The sequence below is a fragment of the Chelonia mydas genome, chromosome 4 (genome assembly GCF_015237465.2).
Source record: "Chelonia mydas isolate rCheMyd1 chromosome 4, rCheMyd1.pri.v2, whole genome shotgun sequence".
In the NCBI taxonomy this organism is placed as follows: Eukaryota; Metazoa; Chordata; order Testudines; family Cheloniidae; genus Chelonia; species Chelonia mydas.
Window position 1 is genome coordinate 139,384,079 of NC_057852.1, and position 24,113 is coordinate 139,408,191.

The following is a 24,113-nucleotide window of genomic DNA, read 5'->3' on the forward strand; positions in this document are numbered from 1 at the left end:
TCCTGTGTCCCGACAGTGGCCAGTGCCAGGGAATGAACAGAACAGGGAATCATCAAGTGATCCGTCCCCTGTCACCCGTTCCCAGCTTTATAATCTATGAATTCCCATCTTGGGCACGTACCTAGGGCATTACACAGGTATGGACTATCTCCCATACCAGTCATTAGATAAATCAGATACCTGAGGGTCGAGTCTGTACTGCTGGGCACACCTCACCTGAGAGCCAAGATCCATCCGTAGCACCCCCACCCCCAGTGGTTAGATACTGAGGGCTCCCCCAGCTTTCCCCCCAGTAAGGTTGAATAGGCTTTGAGAATGACTAGGTTTAAGAGCCTGATCCTGCATCTGTGATGTCAAGGGGAAGCTTCCCCACTGCCTTCCCCTCACACGGGGTCGGGTCCAGAGGGGTTGTACTTTTGAACATTTGTGACACCGACACTTTGCTCCTTCGTTTATTTTGTGATTGATTAGATGCTTGGCAGCACACCGGGGAGGTTATTGCAAAAGTGGGGGCTTGATGGAGTCACAGGGCGCAGATGAGGGCGCTCCGCATGGCGTGGGTTTTGTGGAGGGGGAGAGGGGTGAGGATGCTAAATGGAGTTACAATGAAAACACCACCTGGGATTTTTCACAGTCCAGGCTCAGTTCTGGGTATTGACAGCGGTCCTGCATTTGACACATGCGATGTACAAGGTATGGCGAGCACCAAAAATATGCCACTGGGTGAGAACAACTTCGCTGTCCAGGTCCAGCTGGGCAGGGGGAGTCTCAGTGCGGCTGCCGTGCAGGCTGCTCCGGGCGCTGCCGGGCAGCGTGGTTAGCCGTTGATCGAGGAGGTGTCGTCAACCTGGAAAAGTTACACAATCCCGCCCAGTTGGAATTTGCTGGGAAAAACCTCAGTGCCCCAAATCAGCCTGTGGGACAAGCCCCCAAGTGCACGACCCCCAGCCACGCACCAAACACGGGTCTCTGTTAACTTCAGTGCCAGAAACGGACCAGGGGCCATAGACAGTGGCACCATCTTGCTGAGCTACAATCCTGCCCCTTTGCCTATCTTTGACCCTCCTACAGGGGTCACTCCGCCCTTCTATTCCGAGCACTCCCTCTGCCCAGCGTCCAGCCCTGGGCCTGTCCGCCCTCTGCTCTGCCAGCCAGGGAATGGGAGTGTGAATTCCCACCCTCGCCCAGCACTCTTCCTAGCCAGCGGGGTTAAATTATCAACATCCAGCCAGCGTCTGTCTGCAGAGCTCCATGGACGTCGGCGGGCCGGATCCCCAGCGGGTGCCGATCGGCAGAGATCCGCTGACATCAGTGGGCCAGTCAATGGCCACAGCAGCCCTGAAGCCGATGGAGCTAAGTCAATCCGTACCAACTGAAGATCTCGTCCTTAAGTAACTGCTGCACCCCCAGCATGGACTGCATCTTCCCCTATGCTCCAGGCACAAAGAATTCGACTCCTAGGTGCAGGGTGCACGTAGCATGGGGAAATGGGGAGACAGGCCCACAGAGAAGGTTCTCCATACCTCTTCGGGGCTGGAGGGTGAGACAGAGGGTTGAAGGGGGAGGGACAGAGATGGGGGAGGCTGTGGGGAGAGTGCAGTTTTCATGCCCAGGCCTTTTTGATAGGTCAGCACAGGCAGGGCAGGGCGGGCTGGAAAAAATGCAACCCAGATCCTGTTCGATCCCAACACAGGCCCAGGATTTCAGCTCCTGACGCACCCCAGTGCATTAACCCCTCGTCCCTCTCCATCCCCATCAGTCCCACTCTCCTGCACTCATATCCCAGTATCTACCCCAAGGCCTGCTCTGTAGGCAACAGCAAAGCAGCCGGACCCTCTCAGTTCAGCTGGCCCCACTGTCTTTTATGCCTTTGAGCAGCTGGGGGCCTGACCTTCAGCTCTGGTGACCCCGGGCCAAACCCCAAGCATGGGAACAACCTAGCCACACTGAGGAATCACACCTGTGATTGTTCCCTTGTGCCGGTCAGTTCCATGGAGCTTTCATCTTTTAGCGGCTTCAGTAGCTTCTTTATCCTAGGCAGGGGAGGAGGCGACATATGTGTTATGGTGAGGGTGGTTAGCACTTAAGAGAAGATATTTTAGGAGCAGAAAAAGCCCAACGCGGCAGGCCCGCTGTGCCATCTGTCTGCCTACATCGCAAACCTTCACTTGGGTCATCAGCAGGATCTGAACCCAGGGCTGAAGAGCAGATCTCTGCTGCTTGAGTTAAAGGAACAATCCTGTTAGCAGTAGTAGGCTGTTTTCCTGTAGGGGACCAGCCACTACTGAGGGGTCTGACACACACTTTGCCAGTGAGTTATTCTCATGTGCCCATCATTGTCGTGTCTGACCACCAATGCCCCCCTCCATCAGATGCGGCTCCTAAATGCACACACTCGATACAAGAGGGGCTGCTATTCTCCAGGGCCATTCAGTCATTGGCCTCTCCACTTAGACAGCCAGTGAGGGGCCAGTTGTGACGCCAACACCTGGAACTGGCCTGAGACCTGGCAAGGCCTTGTGTACAAGGTGCTCAAAAACTCTCAAATGGCACCATCAGGGCCCAAACCAGGGACCTCCAGAGCTAACCATGGCAGTCTCTACAGCGGCTGCTACAGAGACCGGCTCTGCAGGTTGGACTGTAACAGTCTGACATCCTCTGTGGATCACGTAGAGTGGGGGACCCAACACACTGAGCAGTGGGTCATACAACTCATGTTCACCACCAGCAGGAAAAGGATTCACAGTCTGTAACCCGGCCAGCAGCCTCCCAGGTGTCCCCTCAGTGGCCTACAGGCAGCCTGCCTCAATTTCCCTCTTGGACTGTTCAAATAAACGTCACTTCAGGCTTTTTCCGGTCAAAACTTACCCCTCCTTATGGGCCTGCTTTAGTAATATCAAATTAACAATAAATAAAAGTCACCCACCCCAAAACAAGCCATCCCTTCCCAGCCCTGTGAGCCAGTCCAGTTGGACCCCCCCTAAGCTGCTTCTACAAACTACAGTAGCAAGAGCCAAGTTACCTGGGCCATAACAGGACGACTGCAACGGCCAGAACAATAACCCCCAGCACTGCGATGAACATCCCGGCCAGGACCTTGTACAAGCGGAGGTCAGCGAGAGCTGAGGAGGAGAGAGGAGAGGAGGGTTATTCCAGCCAGTGTAAAAATCACAAACAGCTGCCTGCACAGTGATTTTCCAGGCACTGCTGTGACTCAAGTCACTCCAACAGGGGCAAACCATGGGTACGGGGAAGGGGGCAGTGAGTTTTGGAAAGGTGAAGTTGCCCCCCGATGTACTGGATTTAACCTCTCCCTCGCCAGCCCCCTTCCTGGAGGGCCAGTGACTTGTGTTTGTCAGGTCTGACACTACACTCAGCGCTCAAAGCCAGGAGGCTGTGTTCTTCTACCGCAACATCTGAGTCTTCATGTCATCCATATGTTGTTTCAGTCATCGCGTTGTGGCTATTGTCTGTGCTCCATCGCCTCCCGATGGACAGGGTCCGAGCTGCGTGTGTGTCCCACTGCCCCCTGCTGGGTTGTATCAGACCTCTAAGAGATCTCGCAGTCATTGTGGGGAGTTCTCCGAAAACATCTGCTCACAATGCAGCGGCCGTCAAAAAAGCGAACAGAATGTTGGGAATCATTAGGAAAGAGATAGAGAATAAGACAGCAAAAATCCTACTGCCTCTCTATACATCCATGGTACGCCCACACCTTGACTACTGCGTGCAGATGTGGTCGCCCCATCTCAAAAAAGATACAGTGGAAAAGGAAAAGGTACTGAGAAGGGGACCAAAAATTATTAGGGATATGGAACAGCTTCCGTATGAGGAGAGATTAATAGACTGAGAATTTTCAGCTTGGAAAAGAGACAACTAAGGGGGGAGATGCTAGAGGTCTATAAAATCATGACTGGTTTGGAGAAAGTGAATAAGGAAGTGTTATTTACTCCTTCTCATAACACAAGAACTAGGGGTCACCCCATGAAATTAATAGACAGCAGGTTTAAAACAAACAAAAGGGAGTATTTCTTCACATAACCGATAGAACCCGTTGCCAGAGAATGTTGTGAAGGCCAAGACTATAACAGGGCCCAAAAAAGAACTAGATAAATTAACGGAGGACAGGTCCATCAATGGCTATTCGCCAAGATGGTCAGAGATGCAACTCCATGCTCTGGCTGCCCCTCAGCCTCTGACTGCCAGATGCTGGGACTGGACAACAAGGAGTGGATCACTCGCTACTTGCCCTGTTCTGTTCATTCCCTCTGGGGCACCTGGCACTGGCCACTGTCGGAAGGCAGGAGACTGGGCTAGATGGACCTTTGGTCTGACCCAGTCTGGCCGTTCTTGTGTGTGTGTGTGTGTGTCGTGTGTGTGTTTGCACGTGTGCCTCACTGCCCCTGCTGGATGGATTCAGATCTGCTCCTCTGAGGGTCTGTGCCCCCTGCTGGGTACAACGGGACTGGATGGAGGACACGCTGTAGGGAACAATCCTATGTTGTCTGTGGGGATGGAGTTGACGGGGTGTGGCAGCCCCATCCATGGCTGATAGCCCGCTAGCAGCCTGACTTACTCTGTGCACTGAAGTAGGCGGTGGCTGTCACGTTGCCCAGTGCATTGCTGGCCATGCACGTGTATTCTGCCGAATCCGCTGATGTGACATCCCAGATCTCCACTCTCAAGGTGTTGTAGGATGGAAACACACTGACCCTCTGGCTGGCTGCTGAGTGGGGGCCTCGGGTGGAAGCCACTAGTTTATCCTCTCTGTACAGGGCTAATTCAGCCTGTGGGTTGCTTTCAGCTGTGCATCGGATGAGGCCCACCCTTGCATTGCGGTTCTCCAGGAAGGCGTTCATCGATGGGTTCCTTGGAGCGTCTGCATGGAGGAGACAATGTTATTGTTAAATCAGGTGACAGGGCTTCCTCAACTGAGGTGACTGGTTAAGAGCAGCCAGTGGTGGTCTACAGTTATCGACTAGAACAGCTCACAAAATAGTCGTTCCATCCCATGAGAAATTCCAAGATTTCAAAAGTTCATTTTGTCCTGATTTGAAATCTTGCAATTTTTTGCAAAAAGGAATATTTCATCACCACTTTATGGAAAAGTTTCTTTCGGATACGATCAGAATGTTTCATTTCGACTTTGTGGTGTTGACTATTATATTATCAAGATGAAGCATTTCAGCCTTATTGGAACAAAACATTTGGATTTTATCACAATGAAATGTTTGAATGATTCCCCCTTGAATAATTCAACGAAATCCATACGTTCCGGTGAAATGTTTCAGTGTTCTCAAATCAGCATTTTCCAATGGAAAACGGTCCCCTTGTAAATTGTTCGACTCAGTCTATTATTGACCTTCAAAGTGTATCTGAAAACAGTGCTACACAAATGCCAAGAAATCACGTTAGCCAGGCTTTTAGCATCCAAAGGGTGAGGGGTGAAAGGACAAGGGAGAGAGGAGACGGGGAGACTGCAGAAGAAGGAAAAGGTTGTTTCAATCATTGTTTGGTTTGGTTCATTTAAAGGGAGGGGACGTTGGCATCTTGATTTTGGATGTTCCCATAGTTCAGAGCTGTTTGGGGCTCTGCCTGGGGCCTGTGTCTTAATTTTACTCTCATGGAGCGCTGGGCACATCTATGGCTCTATGGAAATAACAGATAATAACAACAATGAGATCCCGAGTTGCCTTTATTTAGTGTGAACAAATCAAACCCCAAATCCCCCTGACACTCACAGAGCACATCCAAGCTGACCAGGGCAGAGGTGGCTCTTCCTGTCCTCCCCTCTGCCCGACAGTGATATGACCCAGTGTCGGCGCTGGATACCCTATCAAGGTGGAGCGACCTAACGGGACCGTCCTGCAGCCACTTGCTGTTCTTATACCAGGTGTAGTTGGTCTCCCCCCTGAGCCAATCGGCAACCAGGCAGGTCACGTTGACGGCGACTCCTTCGTGGATTTCCTGAGATGGTTCAACCATGATTCTGACAGCTGATGGGGAGAAGAGATCAGGAAAATCAGCCAAATGTATTCTAGTGGAGCCAGGAGAGCGCCACGTTTCATGAGACTTAGCTGCTCAACAGCAGAGCCGCTTACAATTTTTTTATCCGAACTCTTTTTCAGATTTTTTTTTGACAGAATGGAAATTTTTGCAATAAAATTTCCATGTTTGCTGATTTTGGGGGGGATGTGTGTGTGTGTGTGTGTTAAAAATAAGGACTTTTTTTGGTTTTCAACAATTTTTGAGGTTTTGGTTTTTCAGCAAAAACCAGAAAAATTCTGCAAAAAATGTCCACAAAACTGAAAAATGTTAATTTTTGTCAACATTTTCAACAGACATTTATCATCCATTTTCCAGCCAGTGCTAGTGATCTCGGATTCCAGTTCCAATCTAGCCCAAGGTTAGACCCTTTGGATAGCTGTTTGGTGTGTCTTAGTCCAGATGCCTCCTCCACAAAACCCACCACCGTAATTGGTACTGATCGGACCCCTTGTTGGCCCCCTTTGAATGGGCCAAAGAAATGAACTATCTCCTGATTGCTAGAGGTGGTCCCCCAGATGAGAGTTGGGGCACACTGGCATGGAGAAGCACGTGTGTTGGGTATATTACACTACCATTGCTTGGGCAGATAACGGTAGCATCGGGGGAATGTGATTTTCAAAGCAGTCCAGGGGATTTGACACATATCTCCCAGTGACAATATTGTATGCAGTGTTGTTGTAACCAGGTCAGTCCCAGAATATTAGAGAGACAAGGTGGGTGAGGTAATGTCTTCTATGGAACCAACTTCTGTGAAGATATTACCTCCCCCACCTTGTGTCCGTGACATTACTGGCAGCTACGTGCTAAGTCCTCTAGGCCAGGGGTTCTCAATCTTTTTCTTTCTGAGCCCCACCCCCCCACATGCTATAAAACTCCACCACCCACCTGTGCCACAGTAACTGGGTTTCTACATATAAAAGCCAGGGCCGGCGTGAGGGGGTAGCAAGCAGGGCAATTGCCCGGGGCCCCACGCCACGGGAGCCCCCACGAAGCTACATTGCTCGGGGCTGGGGCTTCGGCTGTCTGCCCTGGGCCCCAGCTAGTCTAACATTGGCCATGCTTGGAGGACCCCCTGAAACCTGCTCGCGGCCCCGCAGGGGGCCCCGGACCCCTGGTTGAGAACCACGGCCTTAGACCACTTGGCAAATCTCAGTCTTAGCCTCTAGCATTGTCAGCCTAGCACCAGCTGCTAGCACTGAGCTCTACACCCAAATCTGCTGTAATGCTCAGATCGAGATTTAAATCGGAGTTTCCCCAGAGGTTCCACGGAGGTGCACAAGATCCAGATTCTGCTTTGGCCCCACCCTATGGGATCTGCATCCAAATCCCCGCATAGCCTGTGGGTGCTCCTGGGAGAGAGCACGGCATGGAAGGGTTAAAAATACACCTGCACTCACTCTCCACACCGAAGTGCACGGATGCTGCAGCAGTGCCGTAGGTGTTGTTAGCCAAGCAGATGTACTGGCCTGCGTCCTCCAGCACAACGTCCTTCATCTCTACCTTCAGGGAGTTGTGGGACACGTGAACGCTCAGCCGCCGGTTGGGTGAGCCCCGAGAACCCAGGCTGGAAGCCACGGGCGTGAGCTCAGCCCCTCTGTACAAGGCTATATCTGACGGTGGGTGGCTGTCGACAGTGCATTGGATGATGGCCTGGCGCCCATCCTGGGCATCTAGGAAGGAGCTCAGTGAGGGCTTCCTTGGGGCGTCTGAAGGGACAAGAACACATTGTACTTGAGTTAAAAAACAAAGACAGTCACTTTCTTCTGGAAGGGGTTTGCACAGTTTGGCCAGATGGCTCTGGGGACGGACAGGGGGTAAGGAATAGCTCTAGAAAGGAAATGGTTTTCCTGCCCTTTGAGCATTTTTGAGATTTAAAAAATTCTCCCTGTCCCAAATCAGGATGAAAAATCGAAATCTCAACAACTTTTGCAAACCAAATATCTGAAATTTGTCTTTGAACGTCGCAATCAGAACATTTTGTTTCAATAACTTTGGAGAAATTTTGTTTCAATGTTGACCTGTTCATATTTTTTTCCATGTTTTGTATCTTCAGATAACTTAAATTTCTCAATGGGAAATCAGTTTGAACCAAAAAACATTTAGAAAATGTCGAAATGGGATGCTCCGACAACTTAGAATCTCTTTTTCAAAAATGTTTGAAACGGGAACTTCATTGAAACTGACCCTTTCCTACGAGGCATTGAGGCTGTGAGGAATCAGTGCTTTCCAATGGGAAAAAACGTTTTGTTACAAAATTCCCCATCGGTTCTAGCGTGACGCTTATAACCCTGGGCCCCGGTCAACTCTCTGACTCGCTCAGTACTGACCAGACGTCATCGGCACTTGATGACTATCCACCCTTCTGTGTGAAGTGGCCAAGAGCAACTGGCGACGGCTGCCTCCCGTTGGCAGTCACAGCAGAGAGGCCGAAGGTGGAATGGGCCACAGTGAATGAGCTTCTCCTCTCTTTCTCCTGGAGTTTGCCCTCCGGGCCAGGGCCGACACGCAGGCAGACAGCAATGCGGGGAGAGCCCGTGGGGCTGTTCCCACTGTTAACAGAGAGCTAGGGCAGATGCAGTGCACTGCATTCCGATCTCAGTTACACTGGTGTAAACACAGAGTAGCTCTGCCGGAGTCAATCTCTTTCTATCTTAGGTATTTTGAAGGCACTTCTCATTGGTCGCTGAATCACTGTGGGGTAGCATTGCTCTGGAGAAACTGTGTTCCTCTGGATTTACGCTGCCGCCACTGAAAGCGGGTTTTGGCCCGGTACGTTTCTATAACTGACCCCATCTGGGCCAACAGCAGGATTTGAACCGAGGGTTTACAGAGCTGAAAGCGCCAGTGAAAGGACTAAGCCCGTTCATTAGCGGGCAGCAATGGCAGACTCATTTACCTCTGATGTGGAGCAGCCACTAGAGGGGGACAAAGACCTTCCCTCTCTAGTGTGGGTAATGTTTCCACTTAAGATATTTAAAGCTAAATAACGTTTCAAGAATTTGACCCATTTGGGTTGTATCCAGCAGGGAACTGTCACCCTTTCCCCAGAGAAACAATGATCCCTTGTCCCTGGAGCTCGTCATGGCAGGCACCCAGCAAGACTTGGTTTTGAGATTGGAGTCACCTGCACTGGGAATTCGGCTGCATGCCTCCATCTGAGAGGACATAACGTTATCTAAACTGCAGGCAACTTACACAGCACGCGCAAGGCGGTGGGCAGAGATGTCCTTCTTCCCCTGTCATTGTGAGCCATGCAGGAGTACGAGCCAGCATCAGTGCCCGCCACACCACGGATCATGAGGGAACTGGCAGGGCCCCCAGCCAGCCATTTGGTGTTCTTGTACCAAGTGTAAATGGTGCTCGGCTGGGCACTGGTATCCTCACAGGTCAGCGTGATGCGGTCCCCCTCACGTACCTCGGGACCTGGTTGGATCACAACCCTCGCAGCTGTGGAAGAAACCAGAGCAAAGCTGGAATGGATACAGCTGGAGCAGCCCTTTGAAACCAATAACTAACAATCGGAGTCAGCTTGGTAGATTGTTACAGATCCCTGATCTTCTGCCCAATTCTACCCCAGGCCTGGCATAGGTTAGAGCAGCATGGGGGCTGCTCTAACCTGCACACCCGGCAATGATCCACATTCACCAGCCAGGGATAGCTGGAGCGCAGCATGTCTCAGCCATATCCGCTTCCCTGTCTATACCCACCCCCTATGCTGGGGTCAGATGGCTCTGTTGCTTCTTTGCTTAGTTGCCCACTGGCCAGGAGAATCCCCAGCAGAATAGACAGGAAGATTCCACTCTCTGGTGCAGGGGGAGAGCAGTGGGGGAGAGAATCTGCCCCGAATTCCTTTCCAAGTGACACTGGAGTGCAATGGGAGTCGTGTACTCCATACTCACTCTCTATGGTGAAGGATACGGAGGTGCTGGCCTCGCCGATCGCATTGTTTGCTGAGCACACATACGTCCCTTCATCCTCCAAGGTGACGCTCCTGATCTCCAGTTTCAGGGAGTTAGGTGAGGACGAGACGCGTAACCTCTGTCCGGATGCCCCGTCACCTCGGGAGGAACTAGAAGCAACCAGCTCACCAGCTCTGCGCAGGGCCAGTTCTGACTGCGGGTTACTGTCAACAGCACAGACGATGATGGCTAGCTTCCCATCTTGAGTCTCCAGGAAGGACTTCACCCAGAGATTCCTGGGAGGATCTACAAGGAAGGAGGATTTAATTTGACCTCAGAACTTTAATGTGACCTCAGAGACTCACAAATTATTGGGTACCTGGGTGAAATTCCCTGCCCTGTGCTATACAGGTGGTCAGACTGGATAATTGAATGGCCTCTTCTGGGGTGGAACTCTGTGAATCTGTGAACTAGAGCCAGGAAGGTTTCATGAAGGATCCATTATTAGAGCTGGGCAAACAATTTGTTACAGCTCATTTATTCAGTGAACTTTGCCTCTTTTTTCTTGAGTTACGTCGTTATTCAAAATGACTTGGCAGGGGATTTCTGTGACTGACTCTTGGCCTGTAGCTCATTCACAAGCTGTTTGTGATGAGTGTTCAATACAAAAATTCGAGCTACGTTGATTGGACACATTGGTGTCACATGGTGTGTCACTGTTCCCTGATTGGATGAGTGTGACTCTAAGAATCAGGTTTTGGGGTGCGGGGGGGGGTGAGATTGCAAACTCGCTTTTCATCAGTATTCTCTGGAATCAGCTGCAGATTCTCCACTTTTGCCAACTTCTCTGCCGGGAACTCTTTTACACTAATACTCATGGAAAATAAACACAAACAGGGCTTGAACGTAGGCAGTGTGAACTCAGTTCAAAATTCATACCCTTTGTCATGTGCCATTTTTAGCAATGTTCGCTCCGCTTTCTTGGCTCAGCACTTGATATTCAGGATAAGAGGAGTGAGGAGGACCCCTGGATTTGTTGGCTGAGTTTTGGGGGAACCCTAAGATTGGGTGTTAAGTAGTGCTGGTCAACAGACTCAAGGAGATCAATTTGTTTTACTCAACAAAGAGAAGCTTAAGAGGTGATTTGATCACAGTCCATACGTGCCTACATGGGGAACAAATATTTAATAATGGGCTCTTCAATCTAGCAGACAAAGGTCTAATATGATCCAAAGGCTGGAAGTTGAAGCTAGACAAATGTAGACTTGAAATAAGGCATACATTTTTAACGGTGAGAGTAATTAACCCTTGGAACAACTTAATAAGGGGCATGGTGGATTCTCCATCACTAGCAATTTTTAAATCAAGGTTGGCTGGTTTTCTAAAAGCTCGGCTCTAGGGATTATTGTGGGGCAGGCCTCTGGCCTGTGTTAGACAGGAGATCACACTGGATGATCACAGTGGCCCCTTCTGGCCTTAGAATCTATGAACCTCTGAAAAATATTTTTATCTGAAACTTTTTTTAATGAACAGAAAAACCAGAAACCAAAAATGTTTCTGTAAAATGGTTTTTTGGCTTTTGTTTTAAAAAAATAGTTTCCAATAAAAATAAATCCATTTTTGGTTTTCAAAAATCAGAAACTGTTTAATGAAATCAGGTTTTGAAAATGGACCATTTTTCCATTTCCGTTTTTTGTAAATTTTTCTTTGGGAATTTTGAAAAATGTGAAAAAATTTCAAAACTTTCTGCGAAAAATGCTTGGTATTTTTCACCCACCCCTAGTTTCAGGCGAGGCTGTGGCTGGTGGTAACAAGGAGGGCCGTGGGTTCTGGCTTTAGATGAGATTTGGCAAATTCTGAACTTACCTGGTTTCCAGCTGAAACTTGCTCAGGCCGAACCACTGTCCATCCCACTTCCACACCTAGACGTGACCCTGTGCAGCTGCCTTACCTCCCCACAATGTGGTCTGCCCACCCATCTCCCTGCTGCCCACACCCTCCACAGCTACCCACCTGACGTCCTCTAACACTCCTGACTCCTAAACTGGTGGCCAGGCTGGGAACCGGCTGGGAGCACATGCCCAGGACCATGGGCGGATTTCCACTCTAGGGAGTCAGGATGGGACAAGGAAACCGTCCCCGACCCCCAGACTAGCCCCCGCCCCTTACTTGACACAATTCCCAAACCCTTTGAACTCCCAGTTCCCAAGGGATAGCTCAATATTTTAAGGCTCAATCCAAACACGTCTCTGGCTAATGTTTGGATGCCTTTTCTCCCATGTGTGGTTTGAATGGGCATGAACTATGGAGCACTGTTTGCTTTCTAAAGCCCAGGGGTGTGGGGGGACTACACTATGCTCCTACAAGGGGTTCCTCTAAGGACAGATCAGACCATAGGTCCACCAACTCTGGGGTCTTGTCTCCAGCAGTAGACAAAGCAGGATGCTTCGGAAGAAGTGCAGCCCTCCCCTCCCCACTAATGTATGGAGGGGTCACTTATCTAGCTCCCCTTTCTGGTGCCAGTGGGCTGGGGGCTCTGGGCTGGGCTGGTGGATACAGAGGCATTTTTCTCTGAACCTTGCAAAGTTCAACCATGCAATGAACTTACAGAGGACGTTCAAAGTGCCTGGGGAAGAGCTTCTAACCCTCTCCTGGGTCTTCACCGTGCAGTGGTAGGATGCAGCATCAGCAGTGGTGACCTTGGGAAACACGAGTGACCTGCCAGGGCCCGCTCTGAACCATATGTTGTTCTTATACCAGGTGTAGTGCGGCATCCCCGGGGCATCACTGTCAACTGCACAGGTCAAGTTAACAGCATCCCCCTCGTAGACATCCGGCGAAGGAGAGATCCAGACCCTTGCAGCTGGGAGGAAAGAGTGATGTGAGAAAATGTTTATATACTATGGGGATGGATAGATAGATAGATAGAGATAAATAGACAGATAAAGGGGTATGTATGGAGATGGACAGATGGATACAATGGGTATGTAGAGGGATGGATGGATGGATACAGCGATAAGTATGGGGATGCAAGGATTAGAGAGAGAGAGAGAAAGAGAGAGAGGGGGATAAGTATGGGGAAAGATGGCTAGGCAGATACAGGGAGGTATTTAGGTGGATGAGTGGATATAGGGGTATGTATGGGGATGCATGGATAGATAGGTAGATGCAGGGGGTATTTAGGTGGATGGTTGGATATAGGGGTATGTATGGGGATGCATGGATAGATAGATAGATGCAGGGGGTATTTAGGTGGATTGAGGGATATAGGGGTATGTATGGGGATGCATGGATAGATAGGTAGATGCAGGGGGTATTTAGGTGGATGGTTGGATATAGGGGTATGTATGGGGATGCATGGATAGATAGGTAGATGCAGGGGGTATTTAGGTGGATGAATGGATATAGGGGTATGTATGGGGATGCATGGATAGATAGGTAGATACAGGGAGGTATTTAGGTGGATTGATGGATATAGGGGTATGTATGGGGATGCATGGATAGATAGGTAGACACAGGGGGTATTTAGGTGGATTGATGGATATAGGGGTATGTATGGGGATGCATGGATAGATAGGTAGATGCAGGGGGTATTTAGGTGGATGGTTGGATATAGGGGTATGTATGGGGATGCATGGATAGATAGGTAGATACAGGGAGGTATTTAGGTGGATTGATGGATATAGGGGTATGTATGGGGATGCATGGATAGATAGGTAGATGCAGGGGGTATTTAGGTGGATGGTTGGATACAGGGATATGGATGGATGGATCTCTAGCGATAAGAGGTATGCAGGTGGCTGGCTGGCCGGGTACAGCAGTATGTAGGGGGACAGATAGATGGATCCAGCTCCCATGGCATAGAGGGCAATGTTGCACTCACTCTCCGCCGTGAAGTTCAGTGAGGTGGTTGCGTTGCCGTACGCATTACTAGCAGAACACACATACTCTCCTTCATCCTCCATTACCACAGCCTGGATCTCCACCTTCAAGCTGTTGTGTGATGAGGAGATGCTGACTCGCTGTCTGGCTGCAGGGTGGGAGCCAGTGGTGGAGGCCACAAGTTCACCTCCTCTGAACAGAGATAACTCTGACTGTGGGTCACTATCAACAGTGCACTGGAGAATGCCCAGCTGCCCATCCCGTGTCTCCAGGAAGGAGGTCAACTGGGGCTCCCGGGGCGGATCTGTTGAGGTGAGACACTCTCATTAAGGCACAGTGGACATGCTCTTCATTTGCCATCATCTTGAGCCTTTAATGCCATGATTCCTTTTTTGATCAGCAAAGCATTGTTTCTGGAGCTGTCAGCCTATTTCACCAGCACAACATTCTCTGTCAGTTGCTTGAAACCTCTATACTGGATCCCTTCTCCCCTCACAACCCTTCATCTCTTAAGTCCTTTTATCTTGTAAGTTCTCCATTGCAGACACTGCCACACTATAAATAATAGAAGGAGAAGAAGGAAAGGCAGATCCACCCAGAAGAATCTGATCAGATCGCCCCATTTCCATTTGAAAATCTAAATTCAAGATTCCACCGCAAATACTTTAAAATTTGTATTTATGGTTCGCTTCTGTTCCTAGAGTTGGTTGGGAATTTTCAATGCAATTTTGGGGGGTCAAAAAATGTTGATTAATTGAAAACGGAAATGCTTGTGAAACAGAGTCGGTTTTGACAAATTTCCAGCCTTGAATAATGTTTGAAAAAACAGATTTTAAATGCAAAAGATTTTAAATGAAAAATCCTAGTTTTCGAGTTCGAAACGACTTTGTTTTGAAATGTCAGCCAGTTAGACTTTTAAAAAAGGTTAACAGTGAAAGAAAAGTTCAAAATCAAAGCAAAATGGTTTTGAAATGATCAAAATGAAATATGTCCATTGACCTGGACCTGAAGTTTGGTTTTGTTGTTTTGTTTTTTCAGTTTGCAGAAAATTTTTGAAATTTTGGTGTTGGGTCCAGATTCAGGATGGGAAAAATTTTCTAACCCCTGCATATGCTTATTGCTGACCATTACTGATTAATGGTCATTGATATTTCTTCCTGTGTGTTGACAAGGACTGCCAGGAGGGTCCAACAAGATTCCTTATTTAAATAAAGTCCCAAAAGTGCAAGTGATGACACTTTACTAGAAGGGCGACGCACAGGGGCGCTGGGAAGAGGCTGGCCTTGATTCCAGCCGCCTGGTTACAAATGTCACCGCTGGCCTGGCACGGTGCGGAGCCATGTCCACCAGCCGCTTCCTTGTGCTATTCACTGCACAGCCGTTAGTGGATTCATTCTCACAACATGCCTCTGAGGCAAGGGGTCTGTAATATCCTCATTTTATGGTTGTGTGACTAAAGCACAGAGAAACTAAGGCCCAGACAGACCTTCAAAAGCCTAACTCCCACTGAAATGGGTCGTGCCCTGACTCTTCCACCTTTAGCTCCCAAGGATGTGTTGACTGTACCGTCTCCTGCTCTGCTCAATAAGCCTTTGATACAACATTGGCAAGGGGCAGGGTGAAACCTGTGTCCCTTCCACGGTTCCTGTTCCCTCTTTGCTCAGGCAAATTCCTGCTGAGGTCAGCATGAATTTTACTGAGCAATACGGGCTCCCGCATCTGGCTTGTCGTGATCGGTGCCGGAGCCTCTCTCTCTAGAGTCATCGGGAGCAATCGGCTGCCCTGGAGCAGGGCCCTGGTTCACGGAGTCTAGGCCAGCCGCAGCTTGTGGCAGTCTCTCAGCTGGGCAGAAACTGCCGTTTTCAGTTCGGGGGGAGTTTCATGATTTGGAAACGTCTTTGGGTCCAGAATGGAACAAAATCAAAGAATTCTGAAATTTCCCGCTAGCCAAAATTATGAAGAAAAAATAAATAAAATTTCAGGTTCAAGCAAAACGTTCCGTTTTGACAAAATTGAAACGTTTCGTCCTGATTTTGCCTTTTTGTTTTCATTTTATGTGATATTTTATAATAAAAACGGAAAAAATCAGAAACCAAAAGTCACATCGAAATGGAAAAGCGAAACGGTCTGGTCCGAGAAGGCTGCGCTGGCACATTGAAATGCCCTTTTCACCTTTTCGTTTCAAAACAAATTTTTACCAAAGACGACAGGTTTCTGCGAAACGTTTTGCTTTCGATGAATCCACATTTTCTGATGGGAAAATCTCCCGCTGGAAAATTTCCAACCAGCTCAGGGAATAGCCATCCTCTAGCAATGGCTCTGGAGAAAAGCAATGCACCCAGCCCGGGATGTAGTTAAGCAGTGGTGCAATGCAACGGTCTGCTCCACTGACATCAATGGGAGGCTGTTCACAGACCTCCATAAGAACTGGATCAGCCTCCACCTAGATAAACAATATCACTTACAAGAGACGTGTACGCTGACGGCTGGGGAGATGCTGCTGCTGGGTCCCTCGGGGCTGTGAGCCTTGCAGTGGTAAGAGCCGGTATCCCCACTGGTTATGTGCGGGAAGTGGAGGGAGCTCTCCGAGCTCTCATGAAGCCGGTGGCTGTTTTTGTACCAGGTGTAGATGGCGTCCTCTGGAGCATTTCCTGTCACATCACATGTCAGGGAGACACCATCCCCTTCCTGCACGTCCGTGGAGGGCGTGATTAGAACTCTGGCCGCTAGAGCACGGAGACAAGCCACAGCAAAGAGAGATGATAACAGCCTAGATCTCAAAGAGCAAGTTGAGTCCTACCTCTGTCCCCACCCTAGATGGGCCTGACATGCCAAGTCTGGATCTGAATCCAAAATACGGGGGCTGCTATTCGGGCAGTTCTGAATCAGCCTTTTATATCCAACATGGGAAATCCAGATCTGGAAATGGATCTAAAGCTGGGCTCCCAAAAAATCCAGGAGGACAGAGGTTGCATTCAGCGTGTTGGCTCATTACAGAGACAGGCTCAAAATGCAGATTCTGGATCCAGATCCAAACTTCCCTAAAACTCAGGTTTTGGATCTGGGGTTCCGATTTTGGCCTAACCCTAATTTCCATCACCATCCGTCAAGGCTTTTTCCTCTCCTCCTTCAAGAATCCCCACCTGCCTCAGCTTACACCACTCGAGTGCACTTCACCGCTCTCCCCATGCTGGCTCAGATCTTGGCAGCGGCATTCCATTCTCACTCACTACAGAGAGTTTGCCTGAGGAAGGACTGAGCAAGGACATCAAGATCTAGGCCGTGGTTTGTAAGCTTCTTGGGGCAGGGATCTTTATCTGGCTGCCTGGGCGGGACTGTGCACGCCTCTCAGTGCTACCTCAATAACAGAGCCCCAAATGCTCCTGTTGGTGCTTTACAATCAGGATCACCCACCATTACTATGCTGCCACCTCTGCAGCAGAACATGGCAACTGTTTACGCAGCAGTGCTACGTAACAGGTTAGGACAGGAAGTGAAGGCTACAGTGTCCAATAAACACAGCAGAGAGGACTTAGGCCAAATATTCATTAAAGTATCCCTGAATGCAGAGAGGGCTCTTCCTCTCCTAGGGTGATGGGCAAGTCCCACCTGAATGCTAACAGGAGTTATTCATCTAGGTCCTTAGCTAGGGGCAGCTCCCCTGCTTAACGGTTCTCAGATGCTCAGCTACGTTCTTCCTCACCCCCTTCATTACAGGTCATTTCCCTGCATACCCTCTGCCCTTCCTAGCTACAGACAGAAGACCCAAGGCCAACCCCTCCCCCATCTCGTGGTATTTCTAGCCGGGTGCGTACTAGGACTCTCCATTCTCACAGTGTTTCCAGCCTGGTTTTGTAGCCTGGGAAAGCTGGTCCAAGATTAGGAGAAGTAGCCAAACTTGAAGGCGTTTCTCCAGACAGACCCTATGAAACCTGTGGCCAGTCACCTGTCTCTAGTGCAGGGACCCCCAGGAGGTCCTTGTCCCTATGGAACTTCATGAGATTGAGAGTGGGGATGGGGTGAGAGTGGGGATCAAACTCTGATCCTAATGCTCCTGAGGCCCTAGAATCAAAGTAGCATCTCACCATTCCCTAGCAGCACAGGATCTAGGACACACAGACGAGCAGTTCTGGGTGCACCCAGCAGAGGGCAGTGCTGCGCACACCCCCTAGCTGTTTCCTCCGTACTCACTTTGCACACGGAAGTACAGGCAGCCGGAAGATGTGCCATACGCATTGCTAGCAGTGAAGCAATAGTTCCCTTCGTCCTCCAGCGTGATGTCCCGGATCTCTACCCTCAGGGAGTTTGGGGAGGCAGTGACGCTGATCCGCTGAGCGGCTGCAGTCCTGGAGCTGGTGGAGGCCACGAGTTCGTCTCCTTTATACAGGAACAGCTGGGCCGGGGGGTTGCTGTCCACCATGCACCAGATGATGGCCAGTTTGCCCATCTCCGCCTCCAGGAACGAGGTCATTCGGGGATTCCTGGGGGCATCTGAAGAGTTGGGAGGAAAGATCATCCTCGAGTTATAAATGTCTTGAGGATTGTTTAAAGACCCCTCCTGTCCCACTTGGACCATCCCATGGTCACCTAGATCCTCACCATTGTCATCACTCTGCTGCATACCACAGCCACTGGAAACCTTACAGGGACACAGCGATGGAACTCAAACTCCTCGACTGATTGAGCGAGCAGAGAATCACCATTAGCTGTAAGCAGTACAGGGGCTATGACACACAGAAGAAAAGCTCCGATTCCACCCCATAGAGAGAATCTCACACACAAAGGCACATGATCCCATGCATGCTAAAATACACACACACACACACATTCTAACACACACACACTCACTTGCCTGCTAAAATACACACACATGCTCATGCGTGTTCTAACACACACACATGGTCTCACCCACACCCACACTAGCCAGTTAATTACAGACAGGCTATTTATGATCAGTTCTGCTCAGGTTTTAGCTTCTTGTGGTAACCCTTGAAAAGAATACAGCCTGGCCCCAAATCTACTCTTGCTGGCCGTTCCAGCTGGCAGGATCTGCAGCCGAGGGGGCAGTCTCTCATTAGCGGTGACCATATGGAGGGCAGAGTGGAAGCTGGTACCAATGACTGGAAGCAGAAGAATGAATTTCTGAGGTTTTGAGACTGACATGAAGAAACCGACAGTGAGTTTAAAAAGCCAGGCGAGCAGTTTGGATCCTGAAGCACCCAGCCTGGCTGTGCGAGGAGGGGAGGGGAAGCGACGGCCCTGAGCGTGTTAGACGACAGCACAGGGTCTGCACACGGACTGGTCGCCGGGGTTCACTAAGTCACCTGATCTGATCGCTGCATTTCACAGGTAGCTTCTCTCTGGAACAGACGCACGCGTCACCCGTTTGTACTCAGGGAGGCGCATGGTCCCCCCGTCTCCAGTGGTTGGATCACAGGGAGGTCAGTGGGCTGGCTCCAGCCTTGAGCTAACAGGCCTGGGTATTTTAGCACAGGCAGAGGGAGCTCATGCTTCTAGAAACAGAGGTCCCTGTCTGGGGCATAACTGGGTCTTCAGCTTCCATGTGATTTGGCCACTCCTGGGGCCAGAACACCAGCCTGAGTAAGCCTGGGTTACATGTGCACATACGTGTTGGCACACACGCATGCTCTTCCATGTACGCAAGAGCCCAGACACACAAAAACAATGCACACGGGGGCCCGTACACCCACACGTACTCACGCATGCACGCACCCGCACAATCACACACATGCACAGTGCATGGACCCACGCACCCAGATGAACACACACACATCCACCGGCACGTATCCAAGTGCCCCCTCTCATGTACGCACACCTGCAATGCGCACCTGCAAGCCTAGTCAGGTGCGTTGGTTGGGACAGGACTGACTGCGCCCCTGGGGCCCGTGCGCCCGTACTCCTGTGGGAACCTGCCACTGCCCTGAAGATTCAAAGTGCCTGGAACTTACACAGCACATTCAGCGAGACCAAGGCGGAGCTTCTGCTTGTTCCGTTGTTCGTTGCCTTGCAGTAATAGACCCCGGCGTCTGCGCTGGCCACCTGCTGGAACACCAGGGAATTCGCCAGGCCCTCGGACAACCACTGGCCATTTCTGTACCAGCTGTAGTTAGTCATGGCCAATAAGTTGCTGCTCACTTGGCAGGTTAGGTTGACGCCCTGGCCTTCCTGCACCTCTGAGGCCGGTGTGGCAATGACCCTTGCCGCTGAGTGGGGAAGAGAGACAAACAGGATTCAGAGACTGAGCGACAGGGGAAGAGCAAAGCAACGAAAGATGTGTCTCTTTGGGTACATTATGGGGCACGACATAACCACCTGCTAGGGCTGGAGGACCAAGGAGGCAGGAGGTTGTTAAGGGCAGCCCGTGGGGGTATAAGAAGGAGCAAGGGGATGGGCTTAGCCCAAGGGGGAGTTAGTCTGTATCCTAGAATACATTTCCTGACAGTGCAATCTGTCAGGCTGTGGAATAATCCCCCAAGAGACGGGCTGGAGCCCCACTGCATGGGACATTTAAAATTAGACTGAACAGAGCTCTAGAAAATGTTCTGGAGGGAGCAGTCCTGCCCCTGGGGGCTATGAGCGTAGAAGAGGTCTTTTCCATCACTTTAGATTCTGTGATTCGATTAGGCTGGGGAACAGGCTCTCAAGAGAAGTGGTGGTAGCCATACCAGACAATTAAAACTGGAGTAGGCAAAGTCCTGGAGAATGCACAGGATGTGTGTGTGAGGTTTTCAGTGTGTGGGGGGGGGGTGAGGGAAGGGGGGAATACACTGGGGCAGCATACACTGGATGACCTTGTACATCTGAGTTGTATGATGCTTTGAGAGGGGGACTTTGACACAGAGCCAGATTCTGATCTCAGTTACACCAGTCTAAATGCATAATAATTCTATCACTTTCAGCGGAGTGACTCTGAATTTACTTTGGTGTTCCTGAGAGCAGAATCTGGCCCACAGATGGGAATCGTTGCCTCTTGGAGTATCGCCAGCTTTGCGGGACTTTGGAAACATTTTTCAAATTTCACAATTGTCTTTTTTTTAGCAGAGAATGAATCAATCCTCTCAAATGTCACAGATGCCCTAGTTTGGCAGCCATTTTCCTACAGCTATCCCCGAGTTATATCAAATGGCCAGTGCTTGGCAAAATGTGCATGGCCTTGTGATATGTCGTATTTATCCAGTATTGTGTCTCCATGCACAGAAGCTTGGTTTTATGTAGCAAACTCGGTCAAAAGGCCCAAATTATACATTTCAGACAGTTTCCTTCCTTCATGAAGGATTAGATGACCTCTTGAGGTCTCGTCCAGCCCTAGGTTTCTATGAATCTATGATATTTAATATTCAGTGGTTCCATAGGATACTGCGGAATCTCCCCTTTTCCTTGTTCCCTTTACAGATCCCATCCCACTAACTCCAATGTCATCCTAGGAAGCAATGGGGCATCCCCTACAGGAATTAATAGGGTGGAATCAGCAGTGAATCACCCATAGATTCTAAGCCCGGAAGGACCACTGTGATCTAATCTGACCTCCTGCCTAGCCTTGGGAAATTGTTCCAGTGGTGAATGACGCTCAGAGTGACCAAACAATGTGATACTTATTCAATTCCTCACAACAGCCATTTCGCTAAGAATTCAATCCAGTGCCATGACAGGAGTTGGTGGGACGGGACCCCTCCCTCCAGTGAATCCCCATTGCGATCAGTGGAATTGCTGGGGGGATTTTTTAATAACAGCAGAAGGATTCGTGTGAATCGTCCCTTACTGCCAACAGAGGGACTTGGTCCCCCTCCCTGCCTGCCTGGGTCTCTCTCCCACCACACGTGATTGGAAAGGCCCATTCCCTTTGACAAGAGGAGCCCAGCTGGGGCACTCACTCTCCGCACTGAAGACCATGGAGGCGCTTGCATTGCCGTAGGCGTTCCTGGCCGAGCACACGTAGGTCCCTTCGTCCTCCAGCACCAACTCGCGGATCTCCACCTTCAGGCTGTTGTACGATGGAGTCGCACGGAGCCTCTGGCCGGCCAACGAGCGGGAGCCACTGGTGGGAGCTACCAATTCATCTCCTCTATACAGGGCTAATTCGGACGGCGGGTCGCTGTCCGTGGTGCACAGGATGATACCCAGGTGCCCGTTCTGCGTCTCCAGCAGGGAGCTCATCTGGGGCCGTCTCGGTGGGACTGCAGGGTTAAAATGTTGTTGGCCGATTCGTTATCTGACATATGATCGTTTACTAGATTAGGAGAAACCTTTCAACCCCCCCTCCTCCCCAGCGCTCTAACGGGTCCTTCTGATGGCACCAGCAGCCAGGCTGTTGCTTCACTCTCCTTCTTTGCTCAGAACAGGCCTGGGCCAATAAAGGCGAGGCAGGAATCTGGCCAGAATTGGAATCTGGAGCAACTGAAGGTCCCTGAGCCTCCAGCCTCACTTTGATATGACGGACCGTATGTTCTGGGGCAGAACTTTGGGCGTTTGGATGATTACAGTGGGCCAGACCCTCCGCTGGTGTCAATCCGCACAGCTCTATTTCCTTCAGTGGAGCTACTCCGATTGACACCCATTCAGGAGCTGGCCCAAGGATCTTGCATTTGTACGGCGCCTTGGATCCTGACAGAGTCCAGAAATTTAAAGTCATACACAAGCTACTTCATCCACCTCTGAAATGCACGTGCAGCTCTGGGGTGGAACGTAGCAGCTGTTTTATAATGCACAGCAATGCTACACTCAAGTTAAGGGTAGGAAGCGAAAACAACGGCTTCCTCCTAAAACGACAGGGAGAAGAGATTGGCAGGACGAACAGCAGTTACCGCAGGCAGAGTTTGGGTCTGGCACCGGAGTTAATACTCTTATGAAGAATGCCTGTCAGGGACTGCTTTTACTGACCATGAATGGTCAGGATACCAGTTCTACTCTATAGCTCACCTGCAAGATGACAACTCCACCAGCGCCATGCCAGTTTAGCACCCTGCTGTGCAATCTGGATTGTGGGAACTCAGCTAGAAGGTTACTGGGGCGAGGAGGCTAGCTACGTAGCAGCGGTTGCAGGACCAGCATGGCGCTGCCAGATTGATCCGATTAACCAACTTGCATCTTACTTTAATAAAGGCTCTCAGGGCCAGATTCTGCTCTCAGAGAGGCTCGTGTAAATCTGGAGTCAATCTGGTGTAAAACTGGAGTAACTCCATTGATTCAGGGATCACTTTAGTTTCACAATGGGGCAGCTGAGGGCAGAACTTGGCCTTTAGTATGTGAATTGTAGCCTCCACAAGATGTCTCCCAGCTGATCTAAGGACTAGCCAGTTCCCTAATCACAAAGAATTCCCCCTTTTGCCTTATTCCAGGGGCTGTGGAAGGGAGGTCATACTTACACAGCACCCGCAGGGTGACAGCCGGAGAGGTGCTAATACCTCTCTTATTCTGGGCCTTACACTGGAAAGCGCCCGCGTCCCCGCTGCTCGTGGCTGGGAGGACCAGGGTGTTCTCAGAGCTCTCCCTCAGCCACCTGGCGTTCTTATACCAGGTGTAGCTGGTCCCCTCCTCTGCGCTTCGGGTGGTGACGCACGTCAGGGTGACTGCGTCTCCTTCGCGCACCTCCGGGGCGGGACCGATCAACACTCTCGCCGCTGAAAGAGGGAGGGAAGGAAACACAGTAAAGCAGGGGAGTGAAATCTTCATCACCCAAGGTTTGCCCTCTGGGCCTCACATAAACTGTGTGAGCCTCAGCAGCCCCCGTCAAGTCCCGGCTGGACACTGGCCCACGTTGCCAATCCGCTAAGGGTTGTGTGGGTCCCGTGATGTACAGGGAAATGTAACGAAGCCAGGGACACTGAAATCAAGTCTCTAGTCAGCTGCTGAGTGTAGATTCAGCACCCTGCTCTTGTTTGGGTTTGCCTCTACAGCAGTATTATGGGCTTGGGAAAGGGGATAGGTTGCGGTTTTTTACTGTTTGCTGCTCTTTTTTATTGAGACCGGTTTGGGGGAGGGAGGGAGGGGAAGAATACAGGCCATTTATAAGACTGGCAGGATGGCTTTCAGCCTCTCCTACCACATTGGGATATCTGCCCCAAAGGTGGAAGGGGGGTTGAAAAAATTCTGTTGAAACTGTTTTTCAACAGAAAAATTGCTTTTTTTTTTTTTTTGGCAAAACAAAATGTTCCACAAAAGAAGTCTGGTTTCTGTGTGGAAAAAATGACTTTTTGTCAGCAAACCCTAGCACCCAAATCCAGAAAAGCCCAGAGCTGAAACACTGTGGTTTGGGAATACTGCTGC

At 50.2% G+C, this 24,113-nt stretch overlaps 1 protein-coding gene across 2 annotated transcripts in view; it reads right to left on the bottom strand.

The window, feature by feature from the left end:
• Positions 1-421: 421 nt before the first annotated feature.
• SIGLEC1 (sialic acid binding Ig like lectin 1) overlaps positions 422-24,113 on the bottom strand; it is a 45,822-nt gene continuing 22,130 nt past the window's right edge. For both annotated transcript variants that reach the window (XM_037898426.2, XM_043544975.1), the window contains 15 exons: positions 23,213-23,467; positions 21,722-22,024; positions 19,799-20,053; positions 18,021-18,320; positions 16,295-16,555; positions 13,831-14,133; positions 12,556-12,810; positions 9,948-10,253; positions 9,244-9,495; positions 7,446-7,754; positions 5,742-5,996; positions 4,577-4,879; positions 3,023-3,122; positions 1,961-2,033; positions 422-847 (listed from right to left, as the gene is read on the bottom strand). In XM_037898426.2, the coding sequence (XP_037754354.1) occupies positions 818-847; positions 1,961-2,033; positions 3,023-3,122; positions 4,577-4,879; positions 5,742-5,996; positions 7,446-7,754; positions 9,244-9,495; positions 9,948-10,253; positions 12,556-12,810; positions 13,831-14,133; positions 16,295-16,555; positions 18,021-18,320; positions 19,799-20,053; positions 21,722-22,024; positions 23,213-23,467 (3,560 nt within the window). In that variant the 3' untranslated portion in view covers positions 422-817. The remainder of the gene's footprint in view (positions 848-1,960; positions 2,034-3,022; positions 3,123-4,576; positions 4,880-5,741; positions 5,997-7,445; positions 7,755-9,243; positions 9,496-9,947; positions 10,254-12,555; positions 12,811-13,830; positions 14,134-16,294; positions 16,556-18,020; positions 18,321-19,798; positions 20,054-21,721; positions 22,025-23,212; positions 23,468-24,113) is intronic.